Source organism: Xiphias gladius, chromosome 13, assembly GCF_016859285.1.
Source record: "Xiphias gladius isolate SHS-SW01 ecotype Sanya breed wild chromosome 13, ASM1685928v1, whole genome shotgun sequence".
NCBI lineage: Eukaryota > Metazoa > Chordata > Actinopteri > Istiophoriformes > Xiphiidae > Xiphias > Xiphias gladius.
The window spans coordinates 12,045,174-12,069,614 of NC_053412.1; the positions used below are offsets into that span (position 1 = coordinate 12,045,174).

General features: G+C 39.6%; 1 protein-coding gene across 1 annotated transcript; it reads left to right on the forward strand.

Moving 5' to 3' along the window:
* Positions 1–23,696, forward strand: LOC120798202 (heparan-sulfate 6-O-sulfotransferase 3-B-like). The gene is made up of 2 exons (XM_040142310.1): positions 1–559; positions 22,803–23,696. The coding sequence occupies exons 1-2, from the start codon at positions 18–20 to the stop codon at positions 23,557–23,559; spliced, it is 1,299 nt and encodes a 432-aa protein (XP_039998244.1). The 5' UTR covers positions 1–17; the 3' UTR covers positions 23,560–23,696.
* Positions 23,697–24,441: the final 745 nt, after the last annotated feature.

Below are 24,441 nucleotides of genomic sequence, written 5' to 3' on the forward strand. Positions count from 1 at the left end.
ATTCGCAGTTGCCCACCATGGAGGAGAAGTTCAATAGACTCATCTTCGTCCCCATTGCGGCGGTGCTCTTCTTAATGATCGGCTACCAGTATGTGTGCCCGGCGGACAGCAACACCTGCTACTTCAGAAGCGACGAGAAGGGGCTTTTCCAGCGGTACTCCTCAGGGTTCGAGTTAGTTTACACGGAGCCGGAGGCGGACGAGGACCTTCCCTCCAAAATCACGTCCAGATTTAACTTCACGGAGCGGGACCTGGACAGGCACGTCGACTTCAACATCCGGGCGGATGATGTGATGGTGTTCCTGCATATCCAGAAGACCGGCGGGACGACGTTTGGGCGGCACCTGGTGAAAAATATTCAGCTGGAGCAGCCCTGCGACTGCATGGCCGGCCAGAGGAAATGCACCTGCCACCGGCCCGGGAAAGCCGAGTCGTGGCTCTTCTCCCGCTTCTCCACCGGCTGGAGTTGCGGGCTGCACGCGGACTGGACCGAGCTCACGAGCTGTGTGCCCGTGGTGATGAACAAGAGGGACAAGAAGAGTGCCCAAAGGAGCAAGAGGTGAGGGGTGGACCTGCCGGACAGGTGTAGTCAATAAGCAGACAGCGTCTTACTCATTTATAAACCTAACCCTAATAAATGAATAAGATGGAGAATGTAGATTTGTACATCTGTCATTCATTTGTCCACTCTCTAAAGTCACTAACTAATTTGCTCATTCATTTACTCGCTCACTCATTCATATGTTCATTCACTCTTCAACTTACTTTGCAACACACTTGTTCATTTGCGCATCTTATTAAATGATGAACTTATTCAGTAATTCACTCACTCACTCACTTGGTTGCTTGTACTAGTGTTAACATCAAAGCAGTCATTCACTTACTAATCTGCTGGTTTGCTAACTCACTCACTCACTCACTCACTTACAATTTCATATTTTTATTCATTGATTCACTGAGCTGCTCACAGACTCATTTTTTATTATTATTTTTTTTAAACTTTGTTAATATGATCTTTCAAGAACATACAATTGTGTCCTCAGAGCATTTATAAAAAAGCAAAAAGGTATACAGTGTATTCCTTTTATAAATGGACATTATAAAAAGTGAAAGTTGATGTATTGCCAAACACCAAAGCAGCTTACAAAGACTGCGAAAACTAAAATAACACAATCAAAAACCAACAAATAATAAGTCAGTCAGTCAGTTAGTGGTAAACCGTGTCCGTAATAAACACTAATAGTCAGTACAGCAGCATATCACCCACACCACAACACACAGAATACTGATACCCCTCTAAACCGCCAAAGGGGCTTCAATCAGCTATGAGTGGGGAATATATCCCTTCAACGAGTTGGATACAATGGACCCCCATGTTTTCCCAAATTTATTGGAGGAACACCTTAATGACAGTCCAATCTTTTCCAATCTAAGAAAATAAAGGATGTCTCTTATCCAGTGGGTGTTCGAGGGAGATACTGCTGCTTACCAGTTGGTCAGTATTAGTCTTCTAGCCATTAGGGTGACAAAATCTAAGAAATCCTTTTTGGATGTAGGGAGGGAAGGAATTTAGGGGAAGACCCCAGACAATGCACTCAGAGCATTTGCTACTTTTCCCCTTGTTATCTCTGAAAGGGTATTAAAAATCTTTGTCCAATAATTATGTAAGGATGGGCAAAGTCAGACCATGTGTATGAGGTTTGCAGGAGATTGCTGACACCCATCAAAAGCTGGTGATACACTGTCATAGATCTTAGACAACCAAGCCAGTGTTGTATGTACAGTGTAGCACTTTGCATTAAATAAGACCATGTCTTGCAAAAATAAAAGATTTGTATACATGTTCTAAAATCCCCGCCCAAACATCCTCTAGTATCACCTCCCCCAGATCTCCCTCCCAAAGGGTCTCTGTAGTGTTTTTTAATGACTCTGTACATAGAAGATTAATTTGATTGTAGATATATCAAATTGAGTCTTTCAAAGCTGGGATTGTTGTCAGGAAACCATCAAAAATGTAATCATTAGGTAGGTTGGTACACATGGTGAAAGTGTTATAGGCAAAGCTATGGACCTATAAATATCTGAAAAAAATGTTGCCTGGGAAGTGAAAATCTGTTGTTGAGTTGTTGAAATGATTTAAAAATATTATCAATATACAAGTCTTTGAAAGTATTGATACTAAGATTTGACCACATTAAGAAAAGACTGTTTGCAACGGAAGGAGGAAAAACATGATAGCAGCTAGTGGGGCATAGGTAGAAAATGATTATAGACCAAAATAGCGCTTAAACTGAACCCAGATTCTTAGAAAGGTTTTAACAATCACATTCTTAGTATAGGGGCAAGTGGAAAAATAAATAGGAGAGTGTATCAGAGCCTTCAATGATACAGGTTTGGTAGAGTTAGCCTCTATAATCAGGCGGGTTGGGGGAGGATCAAAGACCTCATATTGAAGACGGTATTTAAAAATCCTGATATTGGCAGCTCAATAATAAAACCAGAGATTTGGTAAAGCCATCCCTCTAAGTGGCCTAGGCTTTTGCAAGTACTGTTTACGCAGCCTAGGAACCTTCTTATTCAAGATAAACTCAGGCTATCCACTTTACGGAAGAAGGTCTGTGGGAGGAAAAGTGCTATGCGTTGTAACATGTCAGAGAATCGTGGAAGAATATTAATTTTAATGCAAATTACTCGAGCCACCAAATATAGATTGAGCAAAGACCAGTGTTCACTGTCTTCTAGGATCTGGGTCAAAAAGGGGGTTAAAGTTAAACCTTTAAAAGGTCTTCAAATTTGTGTGTAAGGGTGGGTTGTGTAAAGCATAATTCTTAGCAGCTGTATTAATAGGAAATAACTCACTTTTGCTTAAGATCTATTTGTATCTGGATATTTGACCAAATGATTGAAGAGTGGCAAGGGCAGCAGGGACAGAGACCGGCAGGTTGGAAATGTACAACAGGAGGTCATCTGCATAAAGGGCAAACCAACCAGACGAATATTATTACATCTGGAATGTCCCTCCAGGTCCTCACATTTCTCTGAACGGGATCAACCAGGGCAGTTAGTGTGCTAACATTAGCTTAAAGGTCGGGTAGCTTGCTTAAGCCAAATGCTCGAGGTCTGGACCAGTCTCACAATGTGAGACAATTTGCTCTCAAAAAGCTCCAGAGCCGCTGTTATCTGTCTTTTGACTGCCTTCAGATGATTGAATCAAATTTGCTGATAATGTCAGAGCGCATTTCGTCCATCATCTGCCTTATGTTCAGCAACACCATGGCGTTAGCATCCAGCTGACGTTGGAGTTCTGGCTCAGGAGATAGCATAGGCTTGTTGCGGCCTACTTCAGAAGTATTATAATTCCCTCGATCCGCCATCAAATATTGTCCTTGATTGGAAAATAAATTAACTAAAGTAATTAGCTGCAATATTAAAGCTTGGTATCAAGAAAAGCTACAGAATGATGCAAATAAAGTAAATAAGAGTCAAATTCCAGCGGAGCTACTGCAAGACACATCCTACATCCTCCCTGCTCAGCAGCGCCACTCACAGACTCATTTTGTTACGTTAAGTGAGTCATTCCTTTATTCACTCATTAATTTACTCAGTCACTCACTTAAATACAAACTCTTACAAAGTTTTAATCATTGATCCCTAGTTTACTCACGGACTCATTTTCTTAATATGAAGTCTCTCATTCATTTACTGAGTGGGCAAGTGACTGGCCCGCACCCAAGTCACACACATTTTTCATTTCACTGATTCAATCACTCTAAATTCATATACTGAATTTACTCACTCACTCACTTACTCTGTTCACTGTGTTGCTAATAGACTCATTTACCTAACATTAAATAAGTCACATTTTTCACCCATTCATTATCTTATTCATTTACTTAGTCACTTACCCATTACTGACATTCTAATTCATTCTATCACCTGCTCCCTCAGTCTGATATTGAGTGAGTAAGCAAGTGAATGAATTAAGAAGTTAATAACTAAATGAGAAGGTCAAGTAATCTGCTAATTAAAAAACAAAGCAAATTAACAACCAAACAAGCAGTCACTAAACAAAGAGAACTGGTCATCAATCAAAAAAAGACTGTCGTTCACTCTCATGTGAATGTTATGAGTGCACTAACACAGAACCCTGAGTGTAACTGAAACAAATACTTAATTAATTGATTAGATGATTGACAGAAAATTAATGGAAGGTAATTTTGATAATGGATTGAAAGACATTTATGGACCAAACGGCATTTACTGCTTATTTCAGTTTTGCATCATTATTAATTGAATACCTTTAGGTTTTGGACTGTTGGTTGGAGAAAACAAGCAATTTGAAGGTACGACCTTAGGAATTTTTCACAGTTTTCCAACTTGTTGTGGAATAAGTGTTTACCCAGTTAGAGATTTATGGACATAATTATTATTATTAAAGATGTTTTTGAGCATGCAAAATGATTTATGTCAGTAGCTTTTGAGAGCCTGCATTGTTTACCTAGAGGCACAAAGTCAAAAGTAACTGGCCCATTTTCTACAGTGTACGTTGTGGAACCAAGTCCCCTGGCTTTCAGTTTTCTCCAGGGCTGCATTTGCCAAATGTGTGTTCTTAATGGTATTTAATGAAGGGCATAGAGCTGTTAAAGCTGGAGTGTTAACATGCACACCACATGGCATGTCAACACCAGCAGAAGAAGCAGCCAGAAGACAGACGGTTTCCTCATCTGAAGGTCTGTTTCAGTTTCCTGTAATTACAGAACCAATACAGCTAAGCTTAAGGGAGTAAATCACTTAAGAAGGGCAGGATCCTCTGAGGGTGTGCCACCTGCGTGTGGAAACCAATTTGCCTTGCAGTTGGTTCAGAGGGCAAATCTCCATATGTTACCGAGAGCGTTAAAGGGAGTTGACAAGAACCAGGAGTCCCTTCACGAATCCTTCCAATCCATTAACTGTCCTCTGTGGAACCCATCAGACTTAATTTAAGGATTTTAAAATCATTTTGAAGCGGCGCCTCAGAGCCATATCAGCACAATGAGTGAGTCAACAATAATCCAGTCAACACTTGTCAACTCAGTATAACTGGTTAGTGAAAATCAAGACTCATTAACTTTGGCACTTTGCTGTTCTCAAGGCTGATTACAGACATGAGTTATAGCTTTTTTTTTTTCTTTTTTTTTAAACGAGGGACCAAATCTGGGCTATGCAGCAGTTTTCCGGTTTATTTTGGTATGAATTATTTTGACAAGGGAGGTGTTGATTAGAGAGTTGTGTTTCAACTCACAGGCCTAATGAGCGCTGAAGAAACTCTTGTAAGTGTTGACTGAGAGGGATTTTTCTGTGACTTACCACAGCACCAGACGAATCTGATATGATATGACACTGCACCGAGCGATCTTGAAAAGTACTCACTGATAATGTGATACTCCATTGATCCCTGCAGTGAAATACTCTTTTGCCTGGCCCTTCCACAGAGAGGTCAGAGGTCGTCGCCACCCCTGAAATGCTTTTACGTCACTGATTATGATGTTGCAACGTAAATCTTTTTAATATAAAAAGGTAATATTCAGTCTTTGATGATCCGTAAACTCTTAGAGCTTTTACAAGTGGTCTTGTGTGCACAGTCATCACATATGGCCAGATGCAGGGTCATATGTGCTGTATATACATACAGTACATATTCTAGAGGAAACTATCAAATTTGAGCCAAATGCATCATGACTCATATCTCAATTCTATACCTGTGAATGTGTCAGACGAGTTGTGAGTCATAACTCATTCAACAGTCATAAAATGTGTTACATGAAGTTCTCATTTCCCAAGGATAATGATTGGTTGATTTTCTGTCCACCCAATTAAAAAAAATATCAGGGAACCATCACACTGCATCACACTGGAAATAGACGAATTTGTTAAATAAGTGAACCCATCCTGTCATTTTTGGTTAAAGCTGCTGAATAAAGACTACACGGAGCTTATTCTGCACTTGATGTGTTGCCACAAGGTTTCATGTTGCAGTTTTATCAGACCTGAAAGTCTCTTGTCCTGTCACTTTCGGCAATGTAGCCCCTCCATGATGGACTGTGACGCACATGATGATGGTAGCAGAGGGAATGGAACTGAGTTAGTGCATGTGCATATCATGTGTGTTACTAAGTCATGTTACTGCTCAGCTTAATACAATATTTAATGCTACTCTGACCTATCCTTTAAGATTACTCTGCTTTGGCAGAATTGTTTTTATTTCAGCCCTGATCCCACTGTTCTTAAGAGAGGTTAAGAGAGGTTAAAAAGCAAGAAGATAAGTCTGAGAGTTTTTTTTCCAATATATAAATAATCCCTATTGCTTTATACTCTACTTGTTACCTAAAGTTTAGATATAATCATTGAGTGTTTCATAAGTCTGAAGCCATTTCATGTATTTTATAAAGCAATAATATCATTTGTTCCTAGTTTGATTGCCAAAGACAATCCAACTTAGTAATAGCATGTTAATATTGAGGGATGACTAGTTTTATACAAGTCACATATAGCAATAGGAGGGCACACAGTCAGGGATCAAACACAATAGGAATGGATAACACCCACACTTACCTTAAGGCTACATCCAGCAGGGTGTGATGTCGTTTGCAGCGAGTCTTATCTCAGCCCTCACACCCTTCACTGGTTTATTTAACTCTTGAGCACAAAATATAACATAAGGCATCCCTACAAATCCCTCTTAGAGTACATTTACTCAAATTGTGTAAGTACAGTTTTGAGACACTTGTACTTTACTTGGATAATTACATTTTCTGCTACTTTATACTTCTACTTCACTACATTTCGGAGGGAAATATCTGCACTTCATTTATCTCCCAACCAGTGGTTTCCAACTGGCTTGTGACCCCTTACAAAAAAAAAAAGAATGTGCCATTTGGGCCCATTGTCACATTTTAAAAAGTTTTCCATCCAAATGTAGTTCGAACTTTTACCAAATTTCCAGAAAATCTGCAAATGAATGCATGTTTCCATTCAGTGCTGTTGTGTGAATATTAGGAGTTTTATTTGCATTGATTTAAACGGTTGATGGCACTAATTCTCCAGTCAGATGCCTTTAAACCTTTGCAGAAGAAGAGAGTACAACGAGATGATGTCGTTTAAAAATCCACAAACGGTGACCACCGAAGACCACTTGTAGAACATGGTGGAAACATGGTGTTTCTCTTTGCTTCATGTATTAATAGGAGGAAGGTTAGTCTCTTCATCACTCCACGCAGATCTGATGTTAGTCTACCGCTATTTTTCATCTCTTCAGTGAAAGTTCAAGTGGTGTTTAAATCACATGCTTATTCTAGGTTACAATTAATAAGCGAAAGATTGTTTCATTGCACTTTGTCGCAGTGGATGGGTGTTGGAAGAACATAACATGATATTTTGTGACTCCAGAATTGAAATGTATTAAGAGGAGTTATCAGGGATAGAATGAATGATGGAGGCATTGTTTTTGGCTTGCCCATTACTTTTTTCATATTGGCAAGAGATTGATAAAGAAGTATTGGAATTATTTGGGACAGAAGTTTTTGCTCCTTTGTCACAACCCAAGGAAAAATCATGGCTAAGGATGAATACCTCTTTAAAATACTCTTGGCTCCTAGCAAGAAAGCAGTCACACATAAATGGCTGCAGTCAAACTCTCCAACAAAAGGACGGCTGGGCTATAATTGTCAACAAAATTGTGCGTATGGAGCAACTGACCTTTATCTTAAGCCTAAGATATCATCAATATGTAAAATGTTGGGGAAAAGTGACTGTATACAAGATGCAACCAATTACATGTGCCATTGAAAGACCCTGCCCTGTACAAGTAGAATGTGTGCAACTCAACCCCTTACTTTTGTCTGAAAAGATAAAGTTGTGAACAGAAATACAGGTGAATTCAAACACACTGTGAGTTGTTAGCAGTTCCACCAGAGATAATTTCATTTAAATAACTGTAAAACGATAACAAAAAAAGTGAAATTATTCAATATTTCATTTACAAAAGCAAAGGTTAGAGAAAAGTCCAAAAAAGGACTGCAAATATTTTGTGTAGCAGAACTTTGATCGTGAAAAAATTTCTTCAGTGTACACTGAATGTACCCCATACTTCAAGGCTTTTTTTTTTACAGTCTACATCTCAGTTATGTAAAAACTTCTGTCATCCTTCATCATCAGCGTATCAGTAACAGATTACGACTTTCACCTGGATTCATCTTATTACTGCACTTTATGAAAAGATGACTATCTCTCACATTAGGGAATTGTTGTCCTGCTGGTCTTTACTGAATACAGAAGCACCATCTGTTTGCTTTTGCGCAATTCATAGTCACCTTGGAATCACCTCTCTCCTACACATCCTACCAGTGTAAAAACTAATAACACCAGCAAATACATAAAGTAGAGCATGATATTGCAAAAACCTGGCTTTAGTTGCACTTTAAAAGGTGGAAATGCTTCATATTCTTAATTATATTTTTTTTATTATTTATTTGTTGTGAGTTGTTGTCATTTGAAAAAAAATCTTGAAAGTAGATGCATGCACAAAAAACAATGAGAGAGTGATCAATAATTAGCTCCTTGGTTACCAGACGAGTTGGCATGGCAACCAGTTCTAGTTTAGTTAAAGCTCATGTGTAGCGATACTGGCATGGCCATGCCACATCTTTTTATAATCAGGGCAATTGGTTGAATTTAGCTCTTGTTTAGAGGACCCTCCAGCAAACTGATGGTAATAGACTTGATCACGACACACCACACTTATAAGAAGCCATCTTGAGATTCATAATTCATCTCCTGTAGGTTTTCCTTTTATTTGCACCTTTGTCCCCTTCTTTATCCATTCACTCCTGACTCCTGACATAAGTAGCATATGCTGAATTAACCTGCATTTATCCATCTGCCCTCCTTATGCAATGGTTCAAGTAGTTTTCTGATAGGCAAACCACTGGTCAGAGACTCCTGCAGGGCTTTGCTCGCACCGTGGGGCTACAGCATTCACATCGCAGCAGGCTAAAAAATTGCTGTAAGGCCGAGATGTCAATCCTGCTTCAGTTGCCGGGCTGCCCTGTTCATCCTTGGCAGCCAGCCTCACACTGAGCGGTCAGAGAGTGTAACGTTATTACTGACCTCATTATTTCAGATTAGAGCATAGAATGCAGGCTGGCCAAAACACAGTTCAGCCTGAGTCTAATTAGCCCAGTTCCTTCTGGACACAGTTAAGGTGATTTTAGCTATTAATTTGGCAATGGAACCCTATTACTGATGATGTTAATGGCGTAATGGGCTTGAAAATATTGTTGAGTTGATAAGGTTTACTAGTAAAACATGGATGAAATTATGATGAAAAAGATGATTTTATCAAAATGCAGTTTTCTAGATATGATTATCTGTTTCCTTTTGCTAAACCATGTTTCACAGGAATACATAGACTATATGGGAGAAAAAAAACCATTGGTTGCAAGTTTTTTGACATTAATCTGCCTTTGCAGTTACAGTAAGTCAGTTTAAATCCTCAGCTAAAGACACCCATATACACAGATTTCAAAAAGGGATGTATATTATTGAGGAAATGTGTTCAGTTTGAGGCAGAGAGTATTTCGTAATGCTTTAGGCGTAATACTGTCCTTTTACTGTCACCATTGCTTTTGACTCTAATGTCAGTCTCTGAGCTTACACATCAAGTTATTTCAAGCTGCTGACAACCACACATTGTTGTTAAATCTCAATGTGACAAGAATGCTGACTGTCCAAAAAAAAAAAAGTGACCTTCAGTGGCCAGAAATCATAGAAACTGCTCCCTGTGGATCTGTGACGCCTTAAAATAGGACCATCACTTTTCAGGGAAGAAATAATACATTCTTATTTAATTAAAAGTTGAATTCATATACACCCTTGCTCAGTTAAATGCACTCCGGAGTTTCTCTGGTACAGCTTTTACTTGGTCTAGTATGACCCATATGGTTTCTAAATGTTTGTTAATGTCAGCAAGGTTTAGGTTAAAATTGGTGTATGATAGATATTAAAAAGGTAGCATTTAGCGTAATCCCAGAACTGTCACTTGTAGCCAAAACGTTACATTGACTCACGTTAAGGAAACTAAAACAACAGGATAAGGATTTAAAATTGGATTCTCTACGTGTCTTGCTTTAGGAGACAGTTTGCATTTGACTTAAGTTCTGATTCGTCACTTCTTGTGGGTGGAAAAGTATATGTACAGTATCTGACACCACCAGAGTTTTATTGTTAGCAAAGGGTGAATGTACAGGTCTTTTGGGAGATCCGACACTGCAGCCTAATGTTGTGATGGAGGCTGATAAAATACAAAAATCTCCTCACGTACCATTTAGTTTTAGTTTTTGTCAATATTTCCCATGCTAACACAACCCTGGTTTACGTCTGTGGAGGAGACTAAGGCAATGACATTGCGTGTTTGCTAAAGAGGTGTAGATGTCAGGCGTCCTCACTTGGAGGTATGTGCTACAGTATGTCTCTTCAGACTCATGACACGACAATTCTTCACCAGCCTGCTGATGACGCCTGGCTGCATTAAAATGATCAACTTTTTGCATAACGTGGCATATGGTAAATTATGCCACAGTTACCAAAGTGACTCTAAACCGGGGGTTATATTAAACTTTATTTTTACATTTTCCTGAGTCAAAAGTCGTTACACCCTTAAATGTTTTTTGATCCTTAATAGTTTGACATTAATGGAAATACACTTAGTCGCTCTCTTGTCAAGAGTTAGATGAAAAAAAAATTGATACCACTCTCTTCATATTCGGTGTGTTTACACCGAATATGAAGCTAGAGCCAGCCAGTTACCTTAGCTTACGATAAAATCTGACAGCAGGGGGAAATAGCTAGACTGGCTCTGTCCAAAGTTAAAAAGTTGTTCTCTTAAGCTCACTAGCCAATCAACCAATCAATAAATGAAATCAATCAATACTATATATCTCAATTGCTCAATCCAAAATGTAAAGAGTTGTGGTTTTAAGGGGGGGTGCATTAAACTTTTACTTGCAGGATACAGTTACTTCTGGAGTCAAGCTAAGCTAATTGTTTCCCAAAATGTTAAACTATTCTTACATCCATTTTTGTCATGTGGAGCCCAATATAATAGTTCTTACTGTTGTTACTTACTTTCTTTCCTTGCTTTTACACTAATATCACTGACAAATATTTTTATTCTCCTCAGTTAAGAACAATTTTATAACTCCAAAATGCAATTAAACACATCCTGGGATAATAATTCTCACACTGCAATACACCTACAAAAATTTTTTAGTAGCTGGGATGGCAACTTAACCATTATAATAAATTTCAGTTATAATACCCCATTTATTTATTCAAGCCATATCTGAAGGTACAACATGTCCTTCATGTGAATAAGTCATTGGAACCCCCATATTTAAATCTGCAGTTAAATTCAAACCATAGACAAATGAGAGTGTGGAGATGAGTGTGAATACGATAATGAACTGATAATGATTTTGACTACTTTGTTCTGCCAGCACTGGGAGATTTTGCTGTTATTTTTACTGCTTGTGTTAACACACTTATACAGTCACTGAAATGTAGTTGGAAGGAAAATTCCCAAATATCCTACTAGTAATTACCATAAGGAGGTTGATGTAAATACGTGTTGTAGACATGTCAAGACATCAAAGGCTAAAATCTGTAGTTACCCAGTATCACTGTTGCAAGTTTAGGCAGAGGCTAATTGGAGATTGTGTAAAAGGTATATGGGAAATCAATTTATGCCCGCAAAAATTCAAAACCAAGTCAATTTCTAAGTATCTATCTCATAATTTTTTACTTAGTGGCAGAAATTAGTTTTTTTTTTAAGATAGGTTCCTTTGTTGTGTGTTGAAAGAACATTTTTTTCTCATAACTATAAGAAACTTTCCCATTATTATCACTTAGCAGACTTAGCAGACTATGTTTGATCCTGTATTCCACTATACAATAATTCATTTAAAATCAGCTTTTCAAAGAATCTAGTTTTAATTGTGGGCACCAGACTTGGATATGTCTGGTTATCATCAACCCAGGACCTTTTTTTTCCCAGTGGTTTTTGTCATTTTGACAAATGAAGTCAGAATATCCTCACTTATTTCTTTCATCAGTATATTGAGTTTTGACGTACCATCTCAAAAATATGAAACTACTTCTCCTAATTCAGACTGAGAAACATTCCTAAAATTAAAAACTTTCTTATAATTATTAGATATAATTAGTAGATTATCCACTGAAATCATTGAAAAAAAGACTTAGTAGTGGTGAGTTTTTTTTTTCCACATGGTGGAAATGGGCTTCCATAAGACGGGTTCCATTGTAGTGTGTGTTGAAAGAACTTGATTTAAATCACCCTTTTTCCTCATAATTATGACATTTTCCTCATAATTCCAAGAAATTATCTCATAATTATGACTGGAAAGACATCATGATATATTCCATGACCATTGTCCTATTTCCATGATATAATCAAATTGAATCATTTTAAAAATAAATAAAAATAAATCATGGTTTTAATTATGGGATTCAAACTACGATAATTCTGGTTGTCATCAATTGTTATTTTGACAAGTGACTCCTTTCAAAATATTGTCACTTACTTCTTTTGTATTTATGAGATGCTAAGTTGTGCCTTAACATCTCAAAGATATGAGAAATTGTCCCATAATTATGAGATAGACATAATTACAAGATAGCACAAGATATCTCATAATTTTAAGAAAGTTTTTCTCATAATTACAAGAGTAAGAGAGTATCTTTTAAATATCTGATAATTATGGAGAAAAAACACTTCATAATAATGGATTTTTGTAAGGGGCAGAAATTAGTTTCCATAAAAAGAAGCTTCCATTGCAGTTACATGAATATAGGAAATCACTGAATTCTAGGAAAGAACGTCTTTAATCACCTTTTAAAAATGTGGTTAATTGTTTATTGCAGTATAGGATCAAGTTAAAAGGAATTACTATTAATAAACAGTGTGGTTCTGTTAAATCAACCCCACTGGTGCGCTTCCTAATGACAGTGAGCAGTGTCTTGTATTCTTGTGAGAAATGTGAGATATTCAGAGGATCTTGGTAATCTCCACAGTCCTTAGGGGGATTAGGGGCAGTCGAAGACAGGTTTTATTATAGAAGGGAGGAGGAAGGGGCCGATTAATCCAGAAGTCCAGATTCATACAGAAACCTGTCGACTGGATTGAAGATTCCTCTTTTACAAAATAGTGTGTGTCCCTTTTGGTAAAAGAGAAAAAAGCCTCACAGGGAGGAAGTCTCTGCTAGACAGATCATTATGTGCTATCCATTAAAATGCCTCGTGGTTTCTATTTTGTGCTGACGGACTTTTTGGTAGGATGGATGGTATAAATTATTATGGAATAAAACTGTTCAATTTTCTAGTTAAGTCAAGTCAGTTTTATTAACGTATATAGCGCCAAATCATAGCAGAGGTTATCTCAGGGCACTTTTCATCTAGAGCAAGTCTAGAACGTACTCTTTGCGATATGATTTACAGAGACCAAACAGTCCCCCATGAGCAAGCACTTGCGGCGGTGGCAAGGAAAAACTGCATTTTAACAGGAAGAAACCCTGAGGAGAACTGGGACATAGCACAATTCAAGCTCTATATAGAGATGTATAAGACTTATAATAAGACTAATATTAATAATTGAAGCAGTGGGTGTTGAGCAGGATCATGGGGGCAGTAGGTGGTTTGCAGACACAGACCCAGACTCTGCAGCTCCGGAGGCAGAAAAACCTGCCTCCGGAGCTGCGAGTTCTAAGCCTGCTTTACAGGCAGCCAGTGCGGAGGAGCTAATGTGGGAGAAATGTGATCTCCTTTCCTAGTTCTTGTCAGTACACATACAGCAACATTCTGCGTCAGCTGGAGTGTCTTGTTGGGGGCAGCCTGATTATAAGGAATTGCAATAATCCATCCTAGAAGTAACAAATGCATGGACTTAGTTGTATGAGACTGGAGTAGATTCAACAAAGTCCTTTATCTCACTTGATTTCTAGGTTGTTATTGACCAGGTTAGTCTTATATTAGTATATGATATAGCATACTAATTAAAATCTTATGTTTTGTGATTTTACAGAGTCATAATAATAGGAAGGGTACAAGCTGTAAATCACTAATGCTCAATGGCAAAATGCTGCAAGAAACCATAAGGCAAACTGTTCAAAGCAGCCTTCATATACTGCTAAAAAACTGGATTGCCTTTCAGAAAGTCCTTGGCACTTTGCGTGGGTAGATGTGACCTTTGCAGAGTACAGTCACCCATTTATCCTTTACATATCTAGATGGACCTAGAGGACTGCCTGACACCTCACAAAGCTGCAAAGATTAAGATGTCAAGCAAAGGTTAAGGCTAAGGCTAAGACGCTAAAGCTACTAAAGCTCCGCACGCCAGGTTCTTGGTGGGCGTGGATCTCCTCAACACTATTCTTGCCGTGGGTGTATTTAAAAACCAAATGGACTCTAGGAACTCTGGAGGAATGTAGCTACCTGAAACGCGGCCAAAATTTCATGAATACAGACAGATGATCCTGTCTCCAGAGGAAGATGTTTTTTATGCAAAGATGATACCTCAATTTGTTTTGAAATACTCTGCATAATTTCATTTGTTTAAGTGTATATTGGCTGCAGCTCCTCACATAGTCTATCATGTAGTTTTCAGTGAAACCACATCTTTACACTCTTGCTGGCCTGGACAATTTGTCTTTCTGGAAGCGTTCTCGGTCCCCTCGTCTCAACACCAGCATCCCTGGGGCTTTTCCTTTATTGCCCAAAATAGCATCTCATAACTGCGACCAATGAAGATCACAGTGCAGCGCCACTCTCCCTGTTCATCATTTCTCTCCTCACTCTCTCCCTCTTAATCTGTACATCTGTATGATTTATCAAATAGTGTTACCTGCCGCTGCTCCCTACAACTGGGTTATGTTTTGGAGGGGAGAGGGCATTATTGACAGATCGTTTTGGGCTGAAAGAGAGTGGATAGTGTTGTAGTTTGTGTGTGTGTGTGTGTGTGTGTACGCGCGCATGCTTGTTGGATAGAAAAACCTGCTGTGCGCAGATGGGCACTGGGATCATTTTGCCTGTAATTGGCATACAAAGATTAAATTGGTACGAGACAGAGAATCACATGAGTGAAACTGGATCCCACTTGACATCCTGGTCCAGAGACTGATGTGATTAGACTTCCCTGGTCTCTGTGCAACGCGGTCATCTTGATAACATAGCCTTTAACATACACACCTACCGCTGTTGGATCTCTACTCTCTGACATTCCTCTTTCATTTGTCTAATTCTCTTTCTCATTTACTTTTATTGGAATTTGTATCCCTCTGCTGTGTTTTATAGCTCCCGTTTGTGTCACTCCTGCTTCCCACAAGAGATCCATTAACCCACAGTCAAGATGGTTACGCTGAAACTCGAACCAGGCTAATATTTTATCTGCTTCACCAAAATCAGTATATCCACATATCCCTCCTGGACTAAGAGCTGCACGTTCTCCCTGTTGTTCATCCAACGTTTCCCCTGTCACCGCAAAAATGGCCAGTTTAACAAGAGCTTTGGTTTCATTTTGAGGTGTAGTTTGGTGTAAAATTCTGGTAATTGTTTTCTTTCTGTTAAAGCCCCTAAAAAACTTGGTTTCAAAATTTAACTTTTTTCTAAAACAATAAATATTCATGAATGAATAAGCAGGAATTAAAGTTAAATTCTTAGTTATTATTTACTGAGAGTTTACCAGTCAAAAATTTAGCTAATCTGCTTCATTAGGACTGTGTGGTTGTGAATTCATCAGATTCCAGACAGTGGCCTTAAGCAAACAACCCCACAACTGTTATCAGACTTTGAGAAAAATGTTGCTAAATTCTGATTGGTGCACAGAAGTATGGGGCCGCACCTTTTTAAATCTGAGTCCCAGTGACTTCAAAAAACCAGTCAGAAAACACAAATACATGAAGCCTTCATATTAAAATGACCAAAACTGTTCTAGCTTTCAAAGAAAAATCTCATCATGTTGGACCTCATTGCTCGTACTGTAATAAGACACTGATTGAGGAAAAAAAAAAATTCAGGACCTTTGACAAGGATTTGTTTCACAAATCTTGATATGAAATTCAGTGTCTCAAAAGCAAGTAGAATAAGGCGGAATTTGTAAGAGTCAGCAGTGAAAAAGTCATGACACTTGATTGAGTAAGCCTTTAATTTACAAAAATATAGAAAGACAGTTCTTCTTTTGCAAAGTATTAACTGATGTTTTTGGCCAAACTGTAAACATTATTGAAATATTATTTTCATATGAATTTGACATGGCTAAGGTGTTAGCACAGTGTTGCCTATTTACACGTCTAGCAGACCCAAAACCAACATTAGCATTCCTTTGTGAAATCCGATGCCTGCAGCATCTGGAAACAACACTATGAGAAATGAGAGTGAACCAAAACATTAAAGCTGCAGGCCGTATAACCGAAAGAGTGAGCTGAAAGACGCTAAGACGTACAGCAAAGGGGAGCCATGAGGGAGTTGGATGAAAATTCCCTGTGGGTTCATCACTGCTAGTGACACCTTCCACATGAATCATACTCATCTGATCCATTGTTAACATAAGAATATTGTGTAGAGCAGCTTTAAACACTTTTAGATAGTATTAGTATCCGGAAGTTGGGATGATTATTAAAGACAAACAACAACATATATTGGCTACTTCAAACAGTAAAATCACATGAACAGTTTAGTCAAACTCTTAAATAAACAAAGCGGACACTAGGAGTATTCGCATTAGAAACAAGTGATATTATCTCATATATAAATAAATAGATTAAATTAACTACATTTTTATAGTGCCCTTGTTCCTCTAAGAGATTAATTCTCCTCTTTTTGATGTGTGAAATAAAGTGACTCACAGGCTAAAACTTTCAGCAAAGCTGACATTATCACAACCAAAGGAGCATGCAAAAGTGATATTTAAGGAGATAAAACCGAACTGTTAGACAGCATGTGACTACAGACTAGAGACCTTTACAGGCAGTGCTGTCAATTTAGTGCCTTTCTCACTAGATTTAACGACTTTTCAGACCCTTTTTTTTTTCTTCAAAAAAAGCATCTAGCAACTAATCTAGCAACTTTTTCAACAAACTTAGTTACTTTCCACGGAAGAGAGTTGCAAGTATTGGCCAGCGAACGCTGGCACACCTTTCTAAGCCTCTCATTCAGTCGACCGCACGGCAGCTGAAACAGACGTGACTGAGCTTGTAAAGGAAAATCTAGCGGAAAGGACAGCACAGCCGCTGTCTTTAAATTATGTGTATGGTTATACTGTCAGACGTTGTTGCGGATTCTAGCAGTGCTGGAAATGGCTTGGAAGTGACTATTTCATACTGGGTCCATTGTCTGACAACAGAAACAGAAAAACATGTAAATGACATCAGCTTTATTGGGAATTCAACTGTATTAGATTAGTGTATATTTGAGCACAGAGAGTAGGAAAGAAGCAAACAGATAAAGGGTTGAAGCCAGCTGACAATAGGCAGAATACAAATATGATGCGATGACATCATGAATATGGTAATTAGCATTTTACGTCATCTAGCGACATTTAGCAACTTTTGAGCAGGCTTTAGCTACTTTTCCATTGAAAGGTTTTCTTTTCAGTGGTTCCATAACAATTTTCACCTACTCAACTTTGCACATTGACCGTACGCTGTCCAGCCTTATAGTAGGTTTTGACTTTGTCTTGTTTCTTGTCATACAGTAGTTCTCTCTTGGAGGCAATAGTTAAAGGATCCCTTGTGGGCACAGAAACCCCATTAAAATGGATTTGCTTCAACTGTGCAAGTTATTAACACTCTGACCTCAGTGAGCAATCGATGTGGAGTCCTGTGCTTGTTTTCAAAGTTGCTTCTTCTCGCAATTTGGCTGATAGAAATGGCTTGGAAAGCGATACTTCATTGACAGCTTTTATTGTGGGGCTGAGTTGGAGCAGTGAAACCGCTCTTCAGAAATGCTTCAACTAAAAGCAACATGATGTTTTTTCATTTTTCAAAAGATAAAATAAATAAGATTCAGGTACTTTTGTATGGGCTGCCTCTTCAGTGGCTTAAATAGTTTCCATCAAGGCTTTAATCATGAGACTGACAGTGTCCTTGATTGTAGCGAGTGCATTAACAAGGCGGGTATCGATATTTTGCTGTGAGTTTCCCCTGTAGCTTTTTGATGGTGATATAGAGAGTGAGAGAGAGACAATCAGGGAGAGAGACGGCGAGCGGTCAATCAATAGTGTTTGCAGGTTTGCTGTGGTGAGAAAGGTGACAGGCAGGGAGAAGGGCATGAATGAGGCGTCGGATTGATCAGTAGTAAAATGCAACAAGGTGATTTAACTTTACCTTTAGTAACACCCTTGCATGATCACACACAATTGTGTGGCTGTGTGTTGACAATGACTGCGCTATTATATGCCAGAGTAGCTTTGGTGGCTAGTATATTCACTCAAATTTGTCTGAGAACATTCGATTTTGTCTCAATCAGTCGGGTATATGATAACACCAGAAATGTTCCCACAGTGTCCTATTCAGGCCTGAAAGACTTGAAAGCCATTTAGCACATTAGCAGACAGCTTAGGCACCGTAATGGAATAAACCGAAGCGGATGACGGATGATGTTTTAGAGAGATCGATGGTGAAGAGGAGTTGTTTTAGCTCAGGAGAACGTCATCAACCAACAAACAATTCGCTTTAGACATCCACTGGATGTCTAGATGTGCAACTGCTCGTTTACACGTTAGCCGTATCTATTTTAAAAAGGTGATACTATGGAAGTGTTGTGTTTCCAGTTTGTTGTCTGCCCAAAGTGGAAAAAAAGTCATTATTGCAGGTTTAAGAAGCAATGACATTCCATTTTCGAGTGAAATGGATTTACAGAAAAATACTTTTAGACAATTGGATCAAATCAGCACCTCCTACTGGTGATGCTTTGGTCACCTTCTACTTGTATATATGCCATGAAGAGCTCTATCAAAGTGACATTTTGTTCCCTGTATTAGAAAAGCTCAGCAATTCATCCAACAAATAATTATTCCTGACCTTCATAATCTGACCGTGCCTCTGTCCCTGACATGAGTAAGAGGAGAGCTTTGACATTTGCTGCTCTTTGTCAATGAAAGCACAGACACAGAAAGGTGGGGTTGCATGGACATTTATTGATCTGGCTGTCTCGCGGTTAGCTGTACAGATAGACGATAGGCGCAGGAGGAGGAAAAGAGTGAGCTGTTTTCCAGGAAGTACAACAAAGGCCGCTTTGTGAGGCGCTCGTGTGTGTCCATCCATCAAGTGCTGTCCGTTCAACCCGGCGAAGATGGCAGGGTAATTCACTTAGCTCCCACTGTGGATGGCCATTATCTCTGGGTGGTGTGTCTGTCTGCGGGTGGGTTCTGCAGTGATATCATCATGGCACTCACTTAAGCATATATCACAACTGATTGATAGCTGCCGTTTGGCAAGTATTTGCTAAATTGTAGACCTTTTGAGGCTGTTTGCCTGTGCACTCTTTCCTCAATAACCCAACTTCTCCGTCAATTGATCAAGTTTTCTCCGTTTAGAGGTGAACCTGAAACAAGTACAGCTGTGCAGATGGTCTTACTGTGAAAGCCCCAGTTTTACATGGTTGCTGCTTTTATATTTCATAGACAGCAGATTTAGAAATAGAGGACTCAACTAATGGAGGTCAGTGCATCTTAACAGAATGTACCATGCTAGTGTCAAAAAAAGGCAAACCTTTAAGCATAGTTGTATATACAGTATAATCGCCAAACAAAGCTGTTAAGTATCAAATAATATCAAATCTAAAACTGACTTTTAAAGTTCTCTTCTTTTTTTTTTTAGAAGAAAGTGACAAATTCTACCAGCAGAATGAGACAAATCACTTGTTCTATGTCCTCTGTATCAGTTAATCTCAAGAAATGACTGCAGTTAAGTCTTTTTGTTGTGAGTGAACCCTTTCGTAAAAGCCTTATCTTATCTATCCTTTTAAAAAATTCAGGAAAGTGAAATTTGTAAAAGCTCAGTAAAACAGGACTCAACAAACAGGAACTGTAGATGAAACTGGCGAGGTAAAAGCATAATTCACTGAAAAGAGTTTTGCAGCAGGCAGGCAGAACAGGCTGCCAAAAAAAAGGCAAGTAAGGGGGTCATTTACGAAAGGAGCCAGGAACAGTGAGACAAAAAGTGTGTTGAACTGATTTGGAAATTTGGAGCAGGTGTGCAGTGGGTGTGGAGGTCAGGTGATGTGGAAAGATACCTACGGGTACACTCGCCTTTTATAACATAGAGCAGTAAGTGTATTGTATGATCCAAGTTCAGCATCAAATGTTGCCAATTGTTCTATTAATCCGAGTAGTGAGATAAAACATGGTGAATGTGGCTGTTTTTAGTTTGGTACCTTACTAATGTTATCTGTTTGCCCTGGATGATTCGAACACACACACTTAATCCTCCGTTCTTCCACACTTCCTGCATATTGTAATGACAACACTAAACGCGGTCTTTTTATACTGTACATTACTTTGTATGTAGAAACGAATTCCATTATGCGTAAAAGGCGCTTACGGCGAAACGTCTGTCTCTGTGCTCAGCCATTTAAGTTAATAGAGAATTCTGAGACATCTTTGACAGCGCGAAAGGCCCCGTTTTTCTCACTTACCATTAGCATAGCATTTCGTAGTTCTTGGTTCGAGCAAAGCCAGTGGCTGGTACGGGTTTCACTTTTCCAAAGTGTTAACTGAACAAACTAACTAACTAACACATAACGTATTCAAATTAATTCGAACGCAGCCATTATACAAAATGGCTGCGTTCAAATTAATTCGAACGCAGCCATTTTGTATAATGCACGAGTCTGTGACCGTCACATATGCACCCGGGGCAAACAACGTCCATCTGTGGAATGTGCAAGTGTGTGTCTTGGCGCTGTTGTTGTCAGCGCCAACAGTCCAAGCTTGTCCTCATCGACTCGCACAGTCACACACTCTCAGAGGTACTGAGCGTGTATATATTGTACACAAAGAAACCTACAAACCATAAAGGGATCTGATTTAGGGAGCCCATCCAGCTCATCGCAGCCGTCTGTGCTCTTATCAGCCAAATTGAGAAAATCGAATGGATAGGAACATCAATGAGTTATGAGACTGTATATAGGGAAAAGGGAATGCGGCATTTATTGAAGACTGATCATTCATGTAATAGGGTTTAAAAGAGAAGCTTCCAGAGCACCACTGCCGTAAAATGTCCTTGAATCTGAATTCTTTATTTAGCTGTTAACTGAGAGCTCCCAGAAAATAAACTGCAGGCCTGTGGAGTGAAAGGAGTAAAACGTTCAGCTTTTTATTTCGTCTTTACATTTGGTTTCTGCCTGACACCGTGAGGTCATGGTGATCTTTGCACAGAAGACGGACATTTTCAATTACCCTTTTATCTAGGTTGTTTTCCTTTTGAAAAAAAATTCTTGAAAATGGCTGAAATTCTGCCGGCGCTGACTTCCTCAGTCACCTCGCTGCTACGCCGGTCGTCACTGATCTCAGTAGATAAAAGCCGAAACCTGTGTTTGTTAGCTGAAAGGTTTCCGTGCAGGCAGGGTTACAGAAATTTTTTGAAGCACTGTTTGTGGCAGATCAGAGTGACCCATAAACATGAAAAAAAAAAAAAAAAAAAAGTATTACCAGAGGCAGCCAGGAGCAAATTGGTGTGACAAAAACAAAAATAATTTCATATCTGCAGGATATCAAATGCTATATACATGCTTGCTTTGCTTTCTATGTCATTATACTATAGAACACTTTAAGACACATTCAATGATGTTTTTCATTCAAACCATAATCACACTTTCATTGCACACTATATACTTCCAGCGCTGTGGTTTTTCCTGGCTCATATTTCTTTTTTACCTGCAGCAGGATATGAGAAATTTGATGTATAGTTTCATCCTCCTTCACTGTGCTGAAAATGTGGTTCCGTGTGTTTTCCAAGACAGTTTCTTTAACCTTTGTACCACTCACTGCACACACAGGTACTGTTCTAAAGTTAATATTCTGTGCGGCTGTAATTCAGTTGAAGGAGGATGCTGGGACTATCTGACTGAAATAAAAACCATATTATCTATGCAAAGCTAAGAAGGTCATGAAAAGTGATGAAAAAAACCTGAAATAATGTATGTCTCAAAAAAGGCTAGCTAGCAGGGGAACTCAGAGCAGCACGTAATCAAAAGGAAAAGGAAAAAAGGAAAAGGAAGGTCAAAAGAAAAATGCAGTTTTAAGGAATAGTTTGACATTTTGGCAAAGGCACTTGTTTGTTTTCTTGTCGAGAGTTAAATGAGAAGACAGATACCACTCTCATGTCTGTATGCTAAAATACAGCTAAAGCCGGCAGGCGGTTAGCTTAGCTTGGCATTGAAAGACCATGACTAAAGTGTAAGAATGTTAATTTGTGGTTTTACAGGGGTTTTATGTATGGGACTATTTCTTGGATGGGCACAGTCTCCTCACAGTTTCGAATCCTGGATATAGCGTATTTTGCGTTCAGACATGAGAGTGGTATCGCTATTCTGATCTAAATCAAGGGATGATATAAAATAACCGTTTCCCAAAATGTCGAACTATTCCTTTCCGTCACATGAAGGCAGTCCGGCCACAATATAGGATAATATACGTCTTTGAGCTAACTTGCATGCTAGACACCTCATCTGAAGTTTCGCTTTATTTGTCTCCGCAGGAATTTTTATTACATCACCATGCTACGTGACCCCGTGTCACGCTACCTCAGTGAGTGGAAGCATGTGCAGCGTGGGGCCACGTGGAAAACAGCCCTCCACATGTGTGATGGTCGCCCGCCCACTCAGGACGAGCTCCCCGCCTGCTACAGCGGTGAAGACTGGACAGGTGTCCCCCTGGCAGACTTCATGAACTGCCCTTCTAACCTCGCCAACAACCGCCAGGTCCGCATGCTGGCCGACCTCAGCCTGGTGGGCTGCTACAACATGTCCTCCATGAGCGAGCTGGAGCGGGGCCACGTGCTGCTCGCCAGCGCCAAGGCCAACCTGCGCAACATGGCTTTCTACGGCCTGACGGAGTTCCAGCGCAAGACGCAGTACCTGTTCGAGCGGACGTTCGGCCTGCGCTTCATCAGGGCCTTCACGCAGATCAACAGCACGCGCGCAGCCAGCGTGGGAATCAGCGAGAAGGTGCGGTGGCGCATCGAGGGGCTGAACGCCCTCGACATGGAGCTGTACGACTACGCCAAGGAGCTGTTCCTGCGGCGCTACCAGTACAACCGCCAGAGGCAGCACCAGGAGGAGCGGCTGAGGAGGCGGCAGGAGAGGCAGCACAGGCAGCGGCTGCACAGGACCTATCTGGCTGAGCTGTGGAGACTGGGAGGAGGAGGAGGAGGGGAGGAGGAGGAAGAGGAGGTGAAGGTGCTTGAGGAGGTAGCCACCACAGAGGACTACAGCAGCCAGGTGGTGCGGTGGTGAAGAGTACACGGGGAACTAAAAAACACCAATGCACTGATTGATCGCTGTATGATTCATTGTGCTTTACTCTCCTCCCTCCATCTCCCTCTGTCTCGCCTCCGCTGTGAATCTGCCAAGAACCTCCTGCCCTCATAGCCTCATAACGATTTGTTGGACTGCCGAATGGTGTCTTATTATTTATGATGGATGTATTTGTCATGGCAACATAAACATTTTGTATTTCCGTTTTTTTTTTTGTTTTTTGTTTTTTAAATGGCTATTTTGGCACTGCCGTTGTGAAATGTATTTATTTAATTAATTAGCAAATGCTTTGAATGTTCTCAAAGCAGTGAAAATGTTTCTTAAACTTCGCTAAGAATTAGTAGAACTGAAAAAAAAAAAAAAAAAAAATGTGCCTCATGAAGAAGGCCAAGTTTAGAATGTTTTCAAAATGGTGAATGACTCGAAGGATCCTCTGTGTCATGTTTGTGATCTAGCGCCGTGTTGATCAGTGAAATCTTGTAGTTACTCTGTGGTGTTTGGCTTCATAAGAATATCAAAGCACAAACTTGGGAATAGTCTGCCGTGTGTTTTTCTTTCTCACTGATTAAGCTGTAATATACAGAAACAATCAAGGCAATTTCTCGCAGGAAATGTGTTCAATAAAAATATGCAGCATCCAGTGATGTAAATTTGTCCCTGCTGGACTCTCTCTGGTACGCCTTTGTACACGCACGTGTTCTTGCTTTGCTCCTTTTTCACAGCATGTTCTCACCATAAAAATCTGAAATCTTCATGCGGTGTGCCAACTTCTTCCATATCCACGCACAGACAGACACACTAAACGCACACTTTCTCTCAAGAGGGAGAGGCGAGCTGCAGACCTGAGAGACAGGCTGTCAG